The following is a 21,300-nucleotide window of genomic DNA, read 5'->3' as shown; positions in this document are numbered from 1 at the left end:
TGATCAGAGTCCATATGTCTAAGGCTTAAGATAAAACTTTTCTTTTTAAGTTGATAAAAAACAGACAACACACATCCATCATTTTATAAACATGTTTGCATTTTTTCATTATTCTTTTACTTAATACAGTTCTAATTACTCATATTAACTATAGGTTTTAACCAAAATAACCAATTTCAACTCTCTCTCTCTCTCTCTGTCACACACACACACACACACACACACACACACACGTGCACACACACACACACACACACACACCCCTTTCACTTTTCACACACTTTGGCTAAGGACTCTGTTACATTAAAGGCAATTTAAGAGATGAGCAGAGCTCTCGTGCTTCAATAATCCACATCACACATCACTTTACAGTCATACATAGCTCTTTAAGATTTGTTTCTTCTTGTTAGAACATGGAACTTAAGGTATAAACTTGGCTGACTTGGGTATTTCTACAACAGTTCTCTTATTCTTCTGAGAGAGAGGAGAAAAAGTAAGGAACTCAAAATTTGTTATATTTCACTATAGGTCTTGAAACTCCGGACAGCCAGAAGTAATCATGAACATTTTATATTCATTGCCAGTTTATTTCATACATCAAGACCCATTCATAAAAATTGATATATTAACCAAACAAGAATCCTCTTAGAAGGCAGAGCTCTTTTCTGAACTATTCAAAATCAATTTTAATTTAAACAAACAAACTGAATGTTTTCCATTATTTTCTTTGCTTTTTCTGGTAGCTTTGTCTAAATAGAATATTTCTGCAGAACACAAAATTATATAGTTTTGACTCAATCTAAAAAAGTTTTCTCAGGAGAGAGGATGAGAGAAAGAACCAGTAATAGATAGAAAAGAGCTACAGTTACAAGAACATTGTACAAAGTTAACTTTTCCTTTGCAAGGAGAGTAAGGACTTTTTTTCATTTATACACACAAGTTCAAAGAGAATGAATAGCCTTAGTTCTACATCTTTAGCTATAGGTTAAAAATAAATGTGGAACACAGTTTTCTGTGCCTGAGCAAATTTCTCTCCTCAGGTGTGGTTACTTGGGAGTAGGAAAAAGTCCTCTGAGGAATACTTGTTATGAAAGTCTCTTGATATGGAGCTGATCTTCATTCCAGTGGGAACAAAATTGTCTCAAATAATTTTGGCTTTACTGGTATTCAAACAACATGTAATACAAGGCATATCATAAGCTTCAAGACTCACAATAAAGACAAATGAAAAAGACTGAGCTGGGATTCTCTGTCATCCACCATCTACCACCAAACAGAGACTCGATGGCTGGTGAAATAATCAAAATCAGACTCGCAACATTTCAGTCACCAAGGAAAGAAAAATAATGTCGTTGGTACAAAGTAGAACAGGACTCCTTGAGAACAGCCGACTTCAGACATCAGAGTAAACTCAGAGGGGGAATAAATGCAGAAACAGAGCCATGATACTCACTCTGAGAATCAAGAAAGTGGGGCCTAGGATCCAGAGATCTATATACAGTCTTTTTTAGGGCAAGACCCAGTTCTGGTGTTTGAATAGATCTGGGCATCTCCTTGGAATTTCAGCTGTGAAACTTACAGAAACAAAAGAAATTAAGAAGAAAAAAAAATGTTTTATATGCTAAAAGTTGTAAGGAAACTAGACTTTGACCTTTAGATGGCTTAGAAAAAACTGACTACCATGTTAAAAAATAAAACATGTATAAACGAAAAGCAGACACAAGATTAGCAAGATTGCAGTCTGTCTGTCTATAGTAGAAAGTCTGTAGTATTCTCATATATTTATCATCACTTCAAGGGCCATCCACCTCAGTATGTCAGGGCTTGTCATGGTTTCCATTATAGTTGCCTGCTCCTGTGATCCCGTAGTCCATGACCTTAACAACATATCACCATGCATTTCAATTGAGAGCCTTTGTTAAGATCATTTTTCAGATGATTGGTAAGCAGAGTATCAGTGCCAAATTATTTTGATGTAGTTTTCAATTTAAAATAGCTTCTGAGGGGCGCCTGGGTGGCTCAGTGGGTTAAGCGTCTGCCTTCAGCTCGGATCATGATCTCAGGGTGATAGGATTGAGCCCCGGATCAGGCTCTCTGCTCAGCACAGAGCCTGCTTCTCTCTTTCTCTCTGCCTGCCTCTCTGCCTACTTGTGATCTCTCTGTCAAATAAATAAATAAAATCTTAAAAAAATAAAAATAAAAAATAAAAATAAATAAATAAAATAGCTTCTGAGATAGGAAAGTTATTTTGACTAACCCCCTTTGTCATATGAAAATATTTTGTTCCTAAATATCATAACCGACTTTTGAATAGTTACAGATAAGCTTTGACAAATTTGCTTCCTTTTGGATTTCCTTTCTTCACAAGGTTCATTTTATATATGTTATATTGATTCTGGCATATTCAAACTTCTTTGGAGAGTCCTATTGACATGTCCAGGTGATGTATATGAAATCTATGTACAAAATATAATACATTTCCTATTTTAATACATTTATGATTGCAATGAATTTAAGACTTTTCAGAAGTGATTATTTTCTTATTAACTATAATAAGAAACTTTTATATTTTATTTTTAGGCTGAAGTCTATTCTAAGTAAAAGTGGCAAACTCGACAATAAAGTTAAAAGGATTGGACCACACATAGAAATTTTCCAAGTGTTCCGGGAAAGGACCAAACTCATAAATAACAAAAAAGTAGTTAGAATGATCACCATCATGCAAGCCTATGTCAGAGGATGGCTTGAACGCAAAAGATTGCAGAGAATAATGATCAAGGTAAAGCATGTGTTAAATATAATGTGCACAAATTTTCTTATGTAGATATTAATCAAGTTTTGAATAATAATCTGGTCAATGTATCTATGATAAATTTCTGACTACATTCTTTTCATTGAGAAAATGTTACAAATTATCTACTCTGCTGACAGTTTCAGATTTGGTCAAACCGGAGAATCTGAACAAAAGGCCCAGTGTATTCTTGAGCCAATAGTTCTGGGACCACTTGGATTCTGAAGTCAGGACCCCCTGTCCTTTCACTAATTTTGTTTCACCTTTTTACTGTTTATTGTCCATATAAAACAATTTTCTTCCACTTCCCACACTCCTAGATATTCTTGTATAGCATGCATATTCAACTCAAAAAGAATTATAGACACACACACACACACACACACAAAACACCCCTGAGCAACTTGCATAAGCAGCAATCATAACTTTTTAAAAATAAATACCTAGGATCTATTTTGTCTGACAACCATTAATTCTTTGATCTATGAATATGTTTATGGTTTGTTTTGTTAGTTCATTTGTTTTTTTATAGATTGCACATTTAAGTGTAATCATATAATATTTGTCTTTCTCTGCCTGACTTATTTCACATAGCATAATACCCTCTAGATCCAACCATGTTGAAAATGGCAAGATCTCATTCCTTTTTAAGGCTGAATTATATTCCATCGTATCTATCATCTATCTATTATCTATCTATCTATCATCTACCTATCTATTTATCTATCTATATACCATCAACTATCACATCTTTATCCACTCATCTATTGATGACATTTATGTGACTTCCATATCCTGGCTATTGTAAATAAAGCTGCATTGAGCATAAAGGTGCATATATCTTTGAATTAGTGTTTTAATTTTCTTCAAAAAATGCCAAGAGTGGAATTGCTAGATTGTATAGTAGTTCTGTTTTTAATTTTTTGAGGAACATTTATACTGTTTTCCATAGTACCTGTATCAATTTACATTCCTGCCAGTAATGCACAAGGGTTTTCCTTTCTCCACATCTTCACCAATACTTGTTATTACTTATCTTTTTGATAGTAGCCATTATGACACATGTGAGGTGATATCTTATTGTGGTTTCAATTTGCATTTCCTTGATGGTTAGTGATATTGAGCAGCTTTTCACGTACCTATAGGCATTTGTATGTCTTCTTTGGGAAAACAACTCTGCCTATATTTTAAATTGGGTTTTTAAGAATATTTAGTTGTATGAGTTCTTTATATATTTTGAATGTCAAATCCTTATCTAATATGTCATTTGCAAATAATTTATGCCATTCATTAGGGTGTTTTTTTCATTTTGCTGATGGTTCCTTTTCCTGTGCAACAGCTTTTTAGTTGGAGATAGTCATATTTGTACATTTTTGCTCTTGTTGTTCTTGCCTAAGGAGACGGATCTAAAAAAATTACTGCTAAGACCAATGTTCAAGAGCTTACTACCTGTGTTTTCTTCTATGAGCTTTATATTTTAAGGACTCATTTAAGCCATTAATACATTTTGAGTTTATTCTTGTTTGTGTGTAATAAAGTGAACTAGTTTCATTCTTTGGCATGTAGCTGTCCAGTTTTAACAACATCATTTATTGAAGAGCCTGTCTTTTCCTCATTTTATATTCTTATCATAGATTACTTTATTATTATAGATTACTATTATCATAGATTATTTGACTTTATAAGTGAGGGTTTACTTCTGGGCTGTCCATTCTCTTCCATTGATCTATGTGTCTGTTTTGATCACTGTTGCTTTGTAGCATAGTTTGAAATCCTGGAACATGATACCTCCAGCTTTGTTCTTCTTTTACGAGATTGTCTTTGTTATTTGGAGTTGGTTTGGTTCCATACAAATTTTAGTTTATTCTAATTCTGTAAAAATATGCTACTGATATTTTTATAAGGATTGCAGTGAATTTGCAGATGACTTTGGGAGTATGGACATCTTAATACTACAAAAAAAAAAAACTAATGGTGTACTGTGCGGTGACATGACATAATAAACAAACAAACAAACAAACAAAAAGCAATATGAATTCTTCCAATCCATGAGTATAGTATGTTTTTATATTTAATCATATTGGATTTCTTTCATCAGTGTCATTTAGTTTTTAAAATACAGTTCTTTTATCTCTTTGGTTAAATTTATTTCTAGGTTCAACATTTTGAGGAACCTCCATGTTGTTTTCCAGAGAGGTTGCACCAGCTTGCATTCCACCAACAGTGTAGGAGGGTTCACCTTTCTCCGCATCCTCGCCAGCATCCGTCATTTCCTGACTTGTTAATTTTAGCCATTCTGACTGGTGTGAGGTGATATCTCATTGTGGTTTTGATTTGTATTTCCCTGATGCCGAGTGATATGGAGCACTTTTTCATGTGTCTGTTGGCCATCTGGATGTCTTTGCAGAAATGTCTGTTCATGTCTTCTGCCCATTTCTTGATTGGATTATTTGCTCTTTGGGTGTTGAGTTTGCTAAGTTCTTTATAGATTTTGGACACTAGCCCTTTATCTGATATGTTGTTTGCAAATATCTTATCCTATTCTGTCAGTTGTCTTTTGGTTTTGTTAACTGTTTCCTTTGCTGTGCAAAAGCTTTTGATCTTGATAAAATCCCAAAAGTTCATTTTTGCTCTTGTTTCCCTTGCCTTTGGTGATGTTCCTAGGAAGATGTTGCTGCAGCTGAGGTCGAAGAGGTTGTTGCCTGTGTTCTCCTCAAGGATTTTGATGGATTCCTTTCTCACATTGAGGTCCTTCATCCATTTTGAGTCTATTTTCGTGTGTGGTGTAAGGAAATGGTCCAATTTTATTTTTCTGCATGTGGCTGTCCAATTTTCCCAGCACCATTTATTGAAGAGGCTGTCTTTTTTCCATTGGACATTCTTTCCTGCTTTGTTGAAGATTAGTTGACCATAGAGTTGAGGGTCTAATAGCACTACTGGGTATTTACCCTAAAGATACAAACGTAGTGATCCGAAGGAGCATGTGCACCCGAATGTTTATAGTAGCAATGTCTACAATAACCAAACTATGGAAAGAACCTAGATGTCCATCAACAGATGAATGGATAAAGAAGATGTGGTATATATACACAATGGAATACTATGCAGCCATCAAAAGAAATGAAATCTTGCCATTTGTGACGACATGGATGGAATTAGAGGGTATTATGCTTAGCGAAATAAGCCAAGCGGAGAAAGACAACTATCATATGATCTCCCTGATATAAGGAAGTGGATATGCAACATGGGGGTTAAGGTGGTAGGAAAATAAATGAAACAAGATAGGATTGGGAGGGAGACAAACCATAAGTGACTCTTAATCTCACAAAACAAACTCAGGGTTGCTGGGAGGCGAGGGGTTGGGGGAAGGGGGTGGGGTTATGGACATTGGGGAGGGTATGTGCTATGGTGACTGCTGTGAAGTGTGTAAACCTGGTGATTCACTTACCTGTACCCCGGGGGATAAAAATATATGTTTATAAAAAATAAAAAATTAAAAAAAACAATTAAAAAAACAAAACAAAACAAACTTATTTCTAGGTATTTTATTCTTTTGGATGCACTACTAAATAAGATTCTTTTTTAAATTTCTCTTTCTGATAGCTTGTTATTAGTATAAAGAAACATATTTCTATATATTGATTTTATAGCCTACAACTTTACTGAATTCATTTATTAAACCTAATAGTATTTTGGTTGAGTCTGTGTTTTTTTATATGTAGTATCATGTCATCTGCAAATAGTGATGATTTTATTTCTTCTTTTCCAATTTGGAAGCCTTTTATTTCCTTCCCCATCCCCAAGTACTGTGTCTAGGACTTCCAATACAATGTTAAATAAAAGTGGTGAGAGTGGGCATCTTTGTTTTGTTCCTGATCTCAGAGAAAAAGGTTTTGGCTTTTCATTACTGAGTATGATGTTAGCTCTAAGTATATATGGCTTTTTTATTAGTTGAGTTATGGTCCCTCTATACCCATTTTATTGAGAGTTTTTATAATAAGTGAATGTTGAATTTTATCAAATTCTTCTTCTACATCTACTGAAATAATCATGTGATCTTTACCTTAATTTCCTTAATATGGTGCATCATGTTGATTGATTTATGGATGTTGGAACATTCTTGCATCCCTGAAATAAAGTTCACTTGGTCATGATATATGAACATCTTAATTTACTGTTGAATTCAGGTTCCTAATATTTTGTTGAGGATTATGGTATCTGTGTTCATCAGGGACTCTGGCCTGTGATTTCTTTTCTTTCCTTTTTTCCTTTTCTTTCCTTTCCTTTTTTCTTTCTCTTTTCTTTCCCTCTCTTCTCCTCTCCTCTTCTCTCCTCCCTTCCCTTTTCCCCCTTCCCCCCCCCTTCCTCCTTCTTTCCTTCTTCCTTCCTTCTTTCTCCTTCTCTGACTTTGGTATCAGGGTAATACTGGCCTCATAAAATAAGTTTGGAAGTGTTCATTCTTTCCATTTTTTGGTAAGAGTTTGAGAAGTATAGGTATTAAATAAACAGTAATAGTGTTTCTCAAATGCTTCCAAAAAATTGAAATTTTTGATACTGATACCAAAGTCAGAGAAGGACATCACAGAAAGAAAGAAAGAAAGAAAGAAAGAAAGAAAGAAAGAGGAAAAGAAAAGAAAAAAAGAGAGAAGAGAAGGGGAAAAAAAAGAAAAGAATCACAGGCCAGTGTCCCTGATGAACACAGATACTACAATTCTCAACAAAATATTACAAAACTGAATTCAATAGTACATTAAGATGATCATATACCATGACCAAGTGAACTTTATTCCAGGGGTGCAAGAATGTTTCAACATCCATAAATCAATCAACATGAAGCACCACATTAACAAAATGAAGGTAAAAATCACATGATTATTTCAGTAGATGTAGAAGAAGAATTTGATGAAATTCAATGCTCACTTATGATAAAAACTCTCAATAAAATGGGTATAGAGGGGGACCATGCCTTAACTCTGTTTCATTTAGATCTTTTTCTGAGGTTTTATTTTGTACTTTTATTTGGAACATACTCATCTTTTTCCTCATTTTACTTGACTCTCTGTTTCTGTGTATTAAGTGAAACAGTTACCTTTAGCCTTGTGTAGGTGATAAAACTTCTCATTCAACCTTGCTTTAGCTCTTAGTTGTTTCTTGAACCTTTGTGATTGTGAAAGCAGCCTGATTAATTTTTGATAGGTCCCTATTACTGAGGTGTGCCAAGTCCTGCCAGTGTCCCAAGGAGAGGGATCTCATTTAGTACCAGGTTTCAGGCTGACTGGAAACCAGACCCTCAGGCAGTAGCTTTAAAAATATTCAATTATACAGTCCTGTGGGGCTACAACTGTAAATCCTACTGACCCCCAGATTAGAAAATCTAGAGGATTCCTCTGAGTGATAGTTGCAAAATTTGGGGCTCCAGGTTAAATATATAATCTTCTTTTCTGGGAATTATTGTTGAGGAATAGTGAGGCCTGAGAAGTGTGTAAGGCTGATGTTGCCCAGCTTACATTCCCTGAGAGTGCTTCTGTAGATTCTAGATGTGTTGCAAACCTCAAGCCTATCCTTTAGACGGAAGCTGAAGCTCTGTGATGAGTAAGTCACAGAGTCCCATTTCTACAGGAAAACTGGGGGTGTATTTCAGTCTGCTGACTCTGTTTCTGTGGGAGGTAGTTTGCCAAGAGCTCTTTCCAATGGAAGTACCATGCAGCCTAAGAACGTGAACCCTCTTGACCACTAAGGCCAGGCAACCAACAGGCATCATCTGTGTGGATTGTGCACACCCTCTGACTTTAGCAAGGCACGTGAAGAGTGTAGGGGGCAGGGCACACCCACTGGCTTCAGCAAGGCTGTGGGAAAATTCTTTGTTTGCATATGCCTGTGGCCTTAGAGCTGTAGTAGGAGAATGTTTTGTTTGTGTGTGCCTGCTAGCTTTAGCAAGAGAGTGGGAGAATGTCATGATCACTTGCACTTGCTGGCCCCAGCCAGGTCACAGGCTTTAGCAAGGGACTGGGAGAATGTTGTGACTGCTCACACACATGGGCCCCAGCCAGTGTCACCACCATTCACCCGTGCCAGCCTTAGCAAGGCAACAGGTTAGCACTAAATCTGCACATACCTGCCTGTGCTAGCCAGGTTGGAGAGAGTGCAAAAATGGCATTTGCTAGTGTGTTCATCTCTGAAGAGAGTCCCAGCTGTCCCCTGCCCCTTGTCTTAAGACTAGCAAATGAATTCCCTTTACATGTGGTCCAGGTGCTTTTCAAACTTACTTTTGTGCTGGGTCCTGTGATTAGTGAGACTATAGCCAAGCCTTTTAAAAAGAGAACCTCAGTTCCCTACAGCCTTTGTCTTTTTTGAATGTAAGCCCTGTTGGTTTTCCTACCCATCTCTATATAGTCTTTTTATCCTTTGTGGTGAGGAACAGTTCTGTTAGTTTTCTTTTTCAGAGGAAATTGTCTACATGTATCTATAGGTTTGGTGCGTTTGTAGGAAGAGGTAAGATCAGGATCTTCCTATGCCAACATCTTGGACCACCCCTCCGCACTACCTATATTGATGAATTATTCCACCACTCATTGTCCAAATTACACCTGGAGTTCTCTTAGACTTTTTCAAATTCCTCACTTCATTATTCAGTTGATTGTCACCATAACATTTCTGTGTTGCTCTTCCTCTCTTTGTTTCTTGCCAGAGGTTCTATTGATCAACCTTCACATGGAGAACTACACTTGTCTCCTAATTATTCTCCTTGCTGCCTACCCCCTAATCTGTTATATATGCAATTAAGAAAATTGCATATATATATATATATATATATATATATATGCAATTAAGAAAAAAAACTCTTATTGCCTTATTCCATTTCTTATACTCTTTTAATGGCCCTATATTGCTTATAGGAGAAAGTATGAATTCTCTAACATAGTACACATGACCTCCCTGGTCTGGCACTTGCCCACTGTCCATCTTCATCTCATGATACTTCCTCACTAACACCCTGTGCTCTAACAAAGCCCAAATTCTTTATTTTTTCCTATTATATCCTATGTTTTAATGCTATTCTCTTAAGCTGGAATACTCTTCCTCCCTAATCTTTGGATAAACTCCAACTCATCTTTCAAGATCTTTTAAAAATTATATGTGCTAAGACATTGTCCCTGGCCCATCAAGCAGAAATAATTTCTCTATTCTTTTGGTCATTATTTTGCTCATGTTATCTATATTATGATCTTTTATTTACATGTCTGTCATAAGCAATACCAATAAGTGACCTATTTGGAAGTACATACTTGTTATCTTCAAATTTTTAGCACCACATTGCTTTTTGACACACAATATACAATCCTATTATTTTAACTATTTGCACTTTTTTCTGCTTTTTTCTTTTTTACTTAGTTATTTCTTTACATTTACATGGTTTCTGTTTTGTTTGTTTCTGTGTTCAAAAGGCTAGAATAGTGCTTGGTACATGGTAAGTAGTCAACAAATATCTACTGAATGGATGAATTAATTCAACAAAATATAGTTATAGAAATTTATCAGGGTACTCTAATGATTCTCTTTTATATATAAAGAGAAATAATGTGGATGTATGTATTTAAGTATATGAAACAGTATATATTATATAATATATATTATGTATCACATGTATATGATATATGTATGATTGTGCATTTATATTATGATTTAATTTAATTATATCATTTTCTGCTATTGAAGAGAATTGTAGAGTCATCAATCACCTCTGGGAGAAAAACAAGCCTAGTAAACTTAGAGACCAAGAATGGGTCCAAAATAATGGTGAAAAAGGGATACTGACAAAGAAATGTTGAATTTCTATGTAGAGGTAGAATTTTAAATGAAAAAAATGGGAAACATGTTCAAAGAGTTGGGGCCAATATAAACTAGATTATTGACTTTGATTTGGTTATAAAATTTTTATGATCATTGCTTTGCTTTTTTATTCTATCACTGGTGTGGTGCTTTTTATGTTGAATGGCTGCTTTGTTTGTATGGTTAATGTTGTTTTGTCTACCATTGAACAGCTAGTGCAGGAGGCTTGTAATGCATACATTGTCAGGTTCCAGGACTGTGCCTATGCACAGGGTTGTTTTTTGGGGAATTCTTGATAGACTTTCTGCTCTAGCGGCTGCACAGCAAATCACTGGGTAATTGTCAGCACCATGGCAATCCCTCTGCTAGAAAACTTCCATGGTCATATTGTTTGGCTGCCACTTCAGAGCTGGTAGTTGTGGACAGTGTCTACTAGAAAGTCTCTTTGAATTACCTCAAGAGACTATACAATTTCCATAATTTCCTGTGAAATACTCCAGTTTGGGTTTATTTAGAAATAATGAAGCACCACTGAACTATCATATCAGTCATAAGGGTACCACAAATGTCATTGCATTTGACTGTCAATGTTATTTATTTCCATCATTCAAAGTGTCCTTTTCCTTTTAAAAACTCTGTGTTGTTTGTTTGCATGTATTTGGGAATAAGTAATAGTGATATAAAAAAAAAACAGTTAAGGTATAAAAATAGTATTTTTTCCCATTGTGATTCCTCTGAGCTTTTATAATTTCAGTATTTTTCTCTGAATATTTATAATTTAAAATTTTAAATTTCAGTCTTAAATTAATGTATTCATTTGCTATTTGCCCAAAATACTGAAATTCTAGGGCATTTGAAGAGCTCACGTTTGCAACAAGCAAGTGCTGAAAATCAATCGTCTTTGAATAAATATTTGTTGAATAAATAAACTTGGAATAGTTCGAAAAATCCGAGTATTAAGGTTACCATAGCAATAGACTATGCATAAACCAGTGGTCTTTAACCTTTTAGAGGTCACAGAACCCTTTGAAAATTTGATAAACTATGGATTTTCTCCCATTATCTCAAAACACACACACACAAAATAAGAAAATCCTGGAGCCCAATCTTGGTCCCCATGGCACAGGTGGCATTGAACAGAAAAGTTAATTTTTTTTTTATAACATTTACTATGTATTGGATCCAGTTTCTTGTCTGGTGTGTGATCTCATAGAGCATATAGTCTAGAGAGACATGCAGATAATTAAAAGAAGTCTTAGGTGCTATTAGAGAACTTAGGAAGACCATTTAATCCAAAAGATTGTGTCTGGTGAGGGGGTTGGATAGTGCCAATACATTGAGATCCAGAAAATGAGGGGTAGTTATATTTTGTCAGGAAGACTGATAGGCTGAGAGAGTTGTAGGAACAGTAAAAGACAATCGATGACTGTAGGTGAGCTAGAACATTGAGGGGCCAAGAGCTGCTTGGGAGGATATTGACAGTAGAGAAAGCTGAGATAGCAGTCAGATTAAGCAAGGGTGTTTTTTTTTTGTTGTTGTTGTTTGTTTGTTTTTTTGACAGAAAAGAGAGAGCGAGAGAGAGAGCAAGAGTGTGCAAGCAGGGGGAACTGCAGAGGAAGAAGGAGAAGCAGACTCTCTGCTGAGTAGGGAGCCCCATGTGGGGCAGGATCCCAAGACCCTGAAATCATGACCTGAGCTGAAGGCAGACACTTAACTGATTGAGCCACCCAGATGTCCTTAAAAACCATGCTAAGGAGTTCATGCTTTTACTTAGTATATGGGAATGGATGATTTTAAAGCTAATCAGTGACATTAATTGATTTGCCTTTTAGAAAGATTACTGACTCTGGGCAGTGAATTGGGAGACAAGGGTGACAGAATTAGAAGGTGGACAATGAGTATGCTTTTTCAGTAATTTGGTGTGTGATAATAGAGACTTGAGTTAGGGCTGGAGAGATGAACAGAGACAGGACACTGGGTTTGAATGGATTTGAAGATAAGGGAGAGAGAGGAATCAAGAACAATTCCTCAATTTTTGAGCTTCTTGTCTTGGGCATCCTGGTGGATGGTTGTGAAATACAGAATTTAAGAAGAAGAGGAGGTAGGAGAGAGAAGGAAAGAAAAAGAAATAGAGTCAAGTTTCCAACACTGGCTTTGAATTACCTGTGGGAAATCTTTGAGATGTCTGGGAGGCAGTTGAATATATAGGTCCAAAACTCAGAAGGAAGATTGGGCCATAAGGAAGCATTTAGACTTCTTCAGTAGTTTTTTAATTCTTTTCTACCTTAACACACTTGAGGAAGACAATAAAACCTTCCCACTCATTAAAGTAACCCCATTTAGCAGTGATTCTCATGTTATTTCTGAGAAAGTTCTTTACCTAGGTGGCTGCATGGCTCCCTTAATTCAGGTCTGTGCTCATTGTTAATTATCAAAAATCTGCTCCATACTGCCTTGTAAAGAGGTAACATCCAGTCTGGTCACTCCTTGTTCTATTTAAAAGACTTCAAACCACTTACTGCCAGCCAGCACATAGATATTTGTTTATTGGATTACTGTTTCTTCCATTACAATGTAACTCCCTGAGACAAGAATTTTGCCTTCTGTGTTCATTAATCTGTTCACAAAGTGTAGAATACCCTGTTACATAACAGACTCCTAATTCATTAGCTAAATTACATAAAGTATATAAATTAAAATAAGTAATTTTCAACGTGATGGAGGATGTATAATAGCTTATTTGGATGAGAGGATGTGAAATTTGAAAAAAATTTTCTAAATATTTTGATTCAGCTCCCTGACCAAGGATAGCTTCCTGTACTCTGACCCCATCTGTATATTTGAGATCATTATTAGTGATACTGACTGGAGGCAGGGGAATATTGTATTAAGAAAGAAGGTGGAGTCACTAATCTCCGATACTGCTAGGAATAAAGGTCTAGACAGAATTTTCTGTCTTTACAACAGTTAGTTCACAGATGAACTTTACAAATTTCTTTGGAGTGATGTGGAAAGAAGGAAGTGAAAACATCTAAGAGACATTATGAGGTATAGCGAAAAATAGTTTACAATGGAAAATAATTAAGTACATTTAAATGTTTATGGCAAAAGCCAATAAGAGGGGAAGCTTGATGATATAAGAGAGGTGAGGATAATCCATATTAGAAGGCTAAGAATATTGGAGGGGGTTGTGTTTATAAGACACCTGACAGGATTAGCCTTAGGTAAAAAAGGCATATTTCTCTGTTGTAGGACCAAAGGATGTTGTTGAGTGTTTAGATTGATGATAGGAAGTTGAGATAACAATAATCTAATGTTTTTCCCTTGGTAAAGTGGAGGACAAGGTCATTTGCTGAGAATGAGCATTTAGAAGGTGAGTTTGAATGTTTGAGGAGGTTGAGTTTCTACAGAAAATGACAAAAAGAGAGATGCCCAGAAAAACATAGGTGAATTTTGATGCCACTTTGAGAACCCAGAGGGGTTGGTGATGAAGATTTGAAGTGGTACCATTCCTCTAAGTTATATTATTATCTTTACTAGCTATGAAAAGTAAGGCATTTAACAAAACTTGTCTAAAGTTAGAGATCCATCCAATGGCATAGCTGAATTTTGAGTATCAAACCTAAGTCTGCCTAGTTCTAGGCACTTTAAAACATTAGACCATTCTGGTAACAATAGTATTGAACGATCATTGCAAAATATAGTGGAGTCTTTTCTTAGGCTGTGCTCACCATAGGCATTCGAGTATCCTGCAAAAAGCCAAAATTAGATTAAAACTCCCTTCTGATGTAGAGCCAATTGGTATGTGGTCACATCGGAGAGATGATTCAGAGAGCCTGAGCTGTATTGATATAAAGGAGCACCAATTGTGTGGCAACTAGAAGTTGCTACTTAAATTTTGCAGATGCATGAGAGGAAGACAAGATTCAGTGATACTATTGACCAAGAATGTGTACTCACAGTCTTTATACTAAGCAATTAGAGATAGAAAAATTAAGCATGTGCTTCAGTTATGTTATAATCATTCTGACCAAGATCAAAGTGAGTGGCAGCTGACACAGAAAAGAGGCCTGAAGATAGTAGGATCCCACCTAGGAAAGAGACATTTTCTTTACATACATGTGTGTGGCTAAGGGCTTCACTAATTTAGTGCATGAGGAAGTGAATACAAAAATGACATTTAACATTATGTGTGGCTTGTATACTTATAAGTGTGTTTATGTATGTGTGTGTAAGATAACAATTCAGAATATTCAATCCTTCTTTCATTGGGTTTTAGTTACGTTTAAAAGACTAAACTAGGTTTAAAAACCTAGTTTTAAATTTAAAAACCTTTTCCTGCTTTGCTTTAATAAGGTTTTTGTATAAAGACCTTTTTTGATAATGTCATATACAAGTGTTTAGATAAGGTTAGACTTCAGTTCATATATATGGGCAAGTTATCTACTTATATGTCTAACATCATTTTTTAAAAGTTAAAAAGTTGAACTGTGGATAACATTCGCCCCAGTGTTAAAAAAAACTCAACATGTAAAAATCTCTTATAAACTAATATAACATTATAACACTATCATAACAATAAAAGAAATAGGTAGAAGACATGAACTAGTACTTTACTGTAGAAGAAGCACAAGTGGCAAATAAATATGAAAAGAGAGGACTCTAGCTATCTAAGCTATCTAAGAAATTAAGCCCAACTAAGTGTGATAAGGTAGTGAAATTCTCCAAACAAGCAATCCATTCATTACTTTTTTGAAACAAGACATGACGGTACAATGAAAAGGCAGACTAAAAGTGCATACTTGAAAAATTTTCAAACATTGATGTGTGGTAAGTATGATGCACTTACCCTTTAAGTCAACACGGATTAAAAATTATAATTACTAATTTGTAAGTCTTTTATATTCTAATATTATTTTTATAATTATTAGAGAAAAAATTCATGGACTTAAATACATTCTTAAAAAATGAAAATAGATGAATTAAGTCTTCAAAAAGTCAAGAATAGGAAAATAATTCTTTAAAAAGGAATTCATAAAGATAAGTAGAGAAATTAATGAGCTAGTAAATGTAAAGTCTAAAAATAATTGAATTGATAAATAAAATAGAACTATTTAGGAAAAAAACCTGAAATAGATTATTTTTAAATTTTTTAAAAATTTAAAAAAATTTTAATTTTTAAAGCCTATTGCAATAGAATGTGGAAAATGTATTTATATAAATATATAGTCACAGTTAAAAGGCAAACTGATAAAGCAAAATTTGCTGAAAAGGATTAAAGAGTTTTAGAAATCAACATGAAGAACCTGAAAAGTCCAGGAAATTTTAAGTAAAAGATAGTAATATACAATTTTCAGAAGAAAGAAAATAAATACGAATTTGAGCACCCCTAGTGAACAGTCTAGGCAATAATCACCGTTACAGAATAATGCCTTAATAAAACTTTTTTTTTTTCCTGGCCAAGTGGGTTACAAATTATAGAAATCAGAATGCCCAGCCTAGGAAGCTTCCATGAAGGTAGCCATCTTTGAAAATTCTATGCTATGGGAACTATGGGTATCTGATGACAAAGTTTTTCATATTGAGGCTCTCTGAGCTTCAAGATTATCTTATTTTACAGTGCATGTGTTTTAGGCAACCTACACAATAAACATTAATAAATACATCCAAAATTTAAGAAACTGGGTGAAATAGATGAAATGAAAAGGGCAAAATCAGATTAAATATATACAGAAGAAATATGTAAATATGAGGCTTTACTGTCTATATTGCTGTTTTGTAGGCTTTGTCTCATGGACCAAATTTGAGAGCAGTTATAAAGATGTATCATAGACAGATCCATCGTGTTAAATATCGACTTGGTCTTTGGAGGACAAGACAAATTATAAACTTTGCAGAGCTAGAGGAATGGATGGACAGAAAAAAGTGTAAGTGATACAATCGTTCCTGGTTTGATTTTAAATTTAGAATTCATTTAACCATTGGAATTTTATATATAGTTTACATGTAATTATCCATAGACACCATAGGTAAATCTATTTTATAATCCTGAAATCTACCTGCATTTTATTTTTTTAAAAGATTTTTTAAAAGTTTTATTTAAATTCCACTTAGTTAATATGCAATGTAGTATTAGTTTCAGGTCTATAATGTGGTGAGTCAGTACTTCCATACAATATCTGAAGGCTATTTGCATTTTAAAGTGATGTATGTTTCATTTAATTTATTAGGATCCTGTGTTTATAAGCAACAGAAAACCCAGTCTAGTTAACCAAAGCAAAAAGGAAATTTAAAAGAAAAATACAGGAAATGTAACTTAAGAGTCAGATTTCATACAGAACTCAACACAGAACTATTTTCAGGGCTCCTGTGTGGTTCAGTTGGATAAGTGGCTGTCTTCTGCCCAGGTCATGATCTCAGGGACCTGGGATTGAGCCCCTAGTGGGTCTCTCTGCTCAGCGGGGAGTCTGCTTCTCATTTTCATTCTGCCCCTTCCCCTTGCTCGTGCTCTCTCTCTCTCTCTCTCTCAAATAAATAAATTAAATCTTAAAACAATCAAACAACAACAAGAAAAAAAACGCACAAAAAACAGAGCTACTTCAGAGATTTAGAGAGCAAAATGTAAGGAAAAATTTCATTTTGACTTTGGGAGATAGATAAGCTGTTATCACTTTTAAGACTTTTTTTTGGATTTTAATTTTTTATTTTTTTATATAAACATATATTTTTATCCCCAGGGGTACAGGTCTGTGAATCACCAGGTTTATACACTTCACAGCACTCACCAAAGCACATACCCTCCCCAATGTCCATAATCCCACCCCCTTCTCCCAAACCCCCTCCCCCCAGCAACCCTCAGTTTGTTTTTTGAGATTAAGAGTCACTTATGATTTGTCTCCCTCCCAATCCATGGATGGAACTAGAGCATATCATGCTTAGTGAAGTAAGTCAAGCAGAGAAAGACAACTATCATATGATCTCCCTGATATGAGGAAGTGGTGATGCAGCATAAGACTTTTTTGTTTCTATGCTTTAAGTTCAAATTCCAAGGAGAGAGAGCACCTGATTGGTTTAATTTGAATCATGAATCCAATACTCTTCCATGGGAGGGCAGAGAACTTTGCTTGAGAGTTGCACAGAAGCTCTATCCACTTGGGGAGGAGTAGCTCCCCAAAGGAAAACTACATATTGCTAGCATAAGAATAGCTAATGGACACCAAGTAGACTAAATAGATATCTATTATGTGTTACTTGTTAGTGTTGATATTTTGTCCACAGAACGCTTTCCCTAATATATATCTTAGCTTTCAGAGAGCCTCATTCCTATTATATTTAATGAATTTACATTGCTTAGGATTAGGATGGACATTATATCCAGTGTCTTGATTAAAAAAAATAATAAATGAGGGCTTCTTGTTTTTGTAAGGAGCTTATACCTCTCCACTCCATCTTAACAACAAGGGAAAAAGCTGAATAGACTAAATAATTTATTCTTTTCATGGGTCTATAAGAGAAGAGAAGACACAGGCCAAAACACTGCTACCAAAATTAAAGAGACTGACATACAGGGAGTTACAGTTTCCCAGAGCAGAGACTCATGAGTAGAAATGAATGTAGGAGGAAACAGGTGTTGGCAAGGATGTGGAGAAAAAGGAACACTCATGCACTATTGGTGGGAATGCAAACTGGTGCAGCCACTGTGGAAAATAGCATGGAGGTTTCTCAGAAACCTAAAAATAGAAATACCCTACAATCCAGTAAATCATACCACTGTGTATTTACCCAAAGAATACAAAAACACTAATTCAAAATGATATATGCACCCATATATTTATTGTAGCATTATGTACAATAGCCAAATTATAGAAGCAATGCAAGTGCAAGTGACCACTGATAAATGAATGGATAAAGAAGTGGTATATATACTTATGGAACATTACTCAGCCATAAAAAAGAAATCACATCTTACCATTTGTAACAACATGGTTGGATTGAGAGTAAATGCCAAGTAAAATAAGTCATAGAAAGACAAATACCATATGATTTTACTCATGTGTGGAATTTAATAAAACAAATGAATAAAGAAAAAAGCGAAAAACCAAGACCAGACTCTTTAGAGAACAAACAGGTGGTTACCAGAGGGAAAGTGGTGGGGGGATGTGTGAAATAGGTGAAGAGGATCAAGAGTACACTTATCATGATGAGCACTGAGTAATATAAGTAATGAATCACTATATTGTACATCTGAAACAAATGTAACATTGTATGTTAATTATACTGGAATTAAAATTAAAAAAAAAAAAAAGAATTTGATGTAAGAACCAGTGCCAGGTAGGAAAATCGAACCATCATTGGTAAATAGCTAGAAGCTCAGTGTGAACAATTCTGAGAGTTAAAAACCACAGTATCATTATAATTACCTCTAGGAGCTTGACCAGATTTTCACAGTAAATGTCAGAAAAAGGCAACTATTTTGAAATTTGCTAGAGCACACTTTTCTTTTCTTTTCTTTTTAAAGATTTGATTTATTTATTTGAAAGAGAGAGAGAGAAAGACCACAAGTAGGCAGAGAGGCAGGCAGAGAGAGAGTGGGGGAAGCAGGCTCCCTGCAGAACAGAGAGCCTGATGTAGGGCTCAATCCCAGGACCCTGAGATCACGACCGGAACTGAAGGCAGAGGCTTAACCCACTGACCCACCCAGGCGCCCCTAGCACACTTTTCTTAAGAAGGTCGACATTCAGGGGAAATTAGTTAACCGGAGCCTAGCCTGCTGGGTTATTTTCTGAACTTAACTGACGTGGTGAAGAGAAATACCCAATTTCAGTCCATTTTGGCCATCCTGTCCCACCTATAGGGGGAGAGAAAAAAACCAAGAAACACTTGTATAATTTACAGTCCAGAGACATAAGGTCATTAAGAGACTGCAACCTAATCATAGGTCTATAGAACACTTCCTCTCTTGCCTTACTACCATATTACTAAAGGTCTATTTGCAATAGTTCCTTTTACTTGATATATCACATCTGGCTATCAATAAAAAATTAAAGCTATACAAAAAAGCAAAAAAGCACAGTTTGAATAGACAAAGCATCAGAACCAGAAATGGCAGGGATGTTAGAATTATCAGATCAGAGATTTAAAACAACTATGATTAACACACTACAGGCTAAAAACAACAACAACAACAAAAAAAAAAAAAACACTACAGGCTCTAATGGATAAAGTAGACAGCATGCAAAAACAAGTGGGTGATGTAAGCAGAGAGATGGAAATCCTAAGAAAGAACAACAACAACAAAAAAATGCTTGAGATAACGCTGTAATGGAGATGAGGAATGCCTTTGATGGTCTTATTAGTAGATTAGACATGGCTGAGGAAAGACTCCCTGAGCTAGAGGATAAATCAGTAGAATCCTTGAAAACTGAGAAAGCAATAGAGCAAAGACTGAAAAGAAAAAAAAGAAGAAAACCTGAACAAAATATACAGGAGCTATAGGACAATTACAAAAAGAGTTAACATAAGGATAATGGGAATACCAGAAGGAGAAGAAAGAGAGAAAATAACAGAACAGATATTTAAAAATAATGACTGAGAATTTCCCCAAATTATTCTTGGACACCAAGCCACAGATCTAAGAATCTCAGAGAACACCAAGCAGAATAAGTTCCAAAAATTACAGTTATTTTGGTATAGGCATTATCATCTTCAAACTATAGCAAATCAAAGATAAAAAATCCTGAAAGAAACCAGATGTAAAAAGCACCTAGCCTATAGTGGAAGAAAGATAAAAATTACATGCAATCTATTAGAAACCATACAAGCAAGAAGGGAGTGAAATTTTTAAACTGGTGGGAGAGGAAAAAACAACAAACAAACCCAACAAAAAACAAAAATCTTAAACCTAAAATGATGGGAGAAAAAAAAAAAAAACAAACCTGTCTAAGAAGAAAAGAACAAGGACACACATCACTAATATCAGAAAAAGAGGATATTTCCATGCATACTTTGGACACTGAAAGGAGAATAAAGGAATACTAGGAATAACTTTAATTTACAAAATTAATATCCTAAACAAAGTGGACCAATTCCTTGAAACACACAATCTGCTAAAACTCAAACAATAAGAAAGAGACAATCTGAATAGGCCTATGTCTATTAAATAAGTGGAGTTGGTAATTAATAACGTTCCAAACAGAAAGCACCAGGCCCAGATGGCTTCACTGGTGAATTCTACTAAACACTTAAAATTTTATTTATTTTTTGAGAGGGAGAGAGAGAAAACATGTGAGCAGGAGGGGAGGAGCAGAGAGAGAAACTTATCAGGCTCCATGCCCATTGTAGAGCCTGACATGGGCCTCTGTCTCTAGACCCTGAGATCATGATCTCAGACAAATTCAAGAGTTGGACACTTGACTGTGCCCCAATTCCCTATAATCTTTATAAGTGGTTAGAAGCAGAGGGAATACTTCCTACTCATCCTATGGGGCCAGTATAAACCTAACACCAAAAATAGGCAAAGACCTTATAAGAAAACTACAGAACAGAATCTCTCTGAATATAGATACAAAATCCTCAATAAAATAGTAGCAAATCAAATCCAAAAAAGTATAAAAAGTATTATATACCACCGCCAAATGGAATTTACCCCCCGTATGCAAGACTGGCTAAGTATTTGAATC

General features: G+C 35.2%; 1 protein-coding gene across 12 annotated transcripts in view; it reads left to right on the top strand.

The window, feature by feature from the left end:
• The window catches only part of IQCM (IQ motif containing M), a 482,329-nt gene that overhangs the window by 269,792 nt on the left and 191,237 nt on the right, over positions 1-21,300 (top strand). For all 12 annotated transcript variants that reach the window (XM_032332483.1, XM_032332475.1, XM_032332473.1 and 9 more), the window contains 2 exons: positions 2,581-2,779; positions 16,404-16,548. In XM_032332483.1, coding sequence (XP_032188374.1) covers positions 2,581-2,779; positions 16,404-16,548 — 344 coding nt within the window. The remainder of the gene's footprint in view (positions 1-2,580; positions 2,780-16,403; positions 16,549-21,300) is intronic.

This window comes from Mustela erminea, chromosome 2 (genome assembly GCF_009829155.1).
Source record: "Mustela erminea isolate mMusErm1 chromosome 2, mMusErm1.Pri, whole genome shotgun sequence".
NCBI classification, from domain to species: Eukaryota; Metazoa; Chordata; class Mammalia; order Carnivora; family Mustelidae; genus Mustela; species Mustela erminea.
Note: the sequence above shows the minus strand (reverse complement) of the source record. Positions and strands in the feature narration are given on the sequence as shown.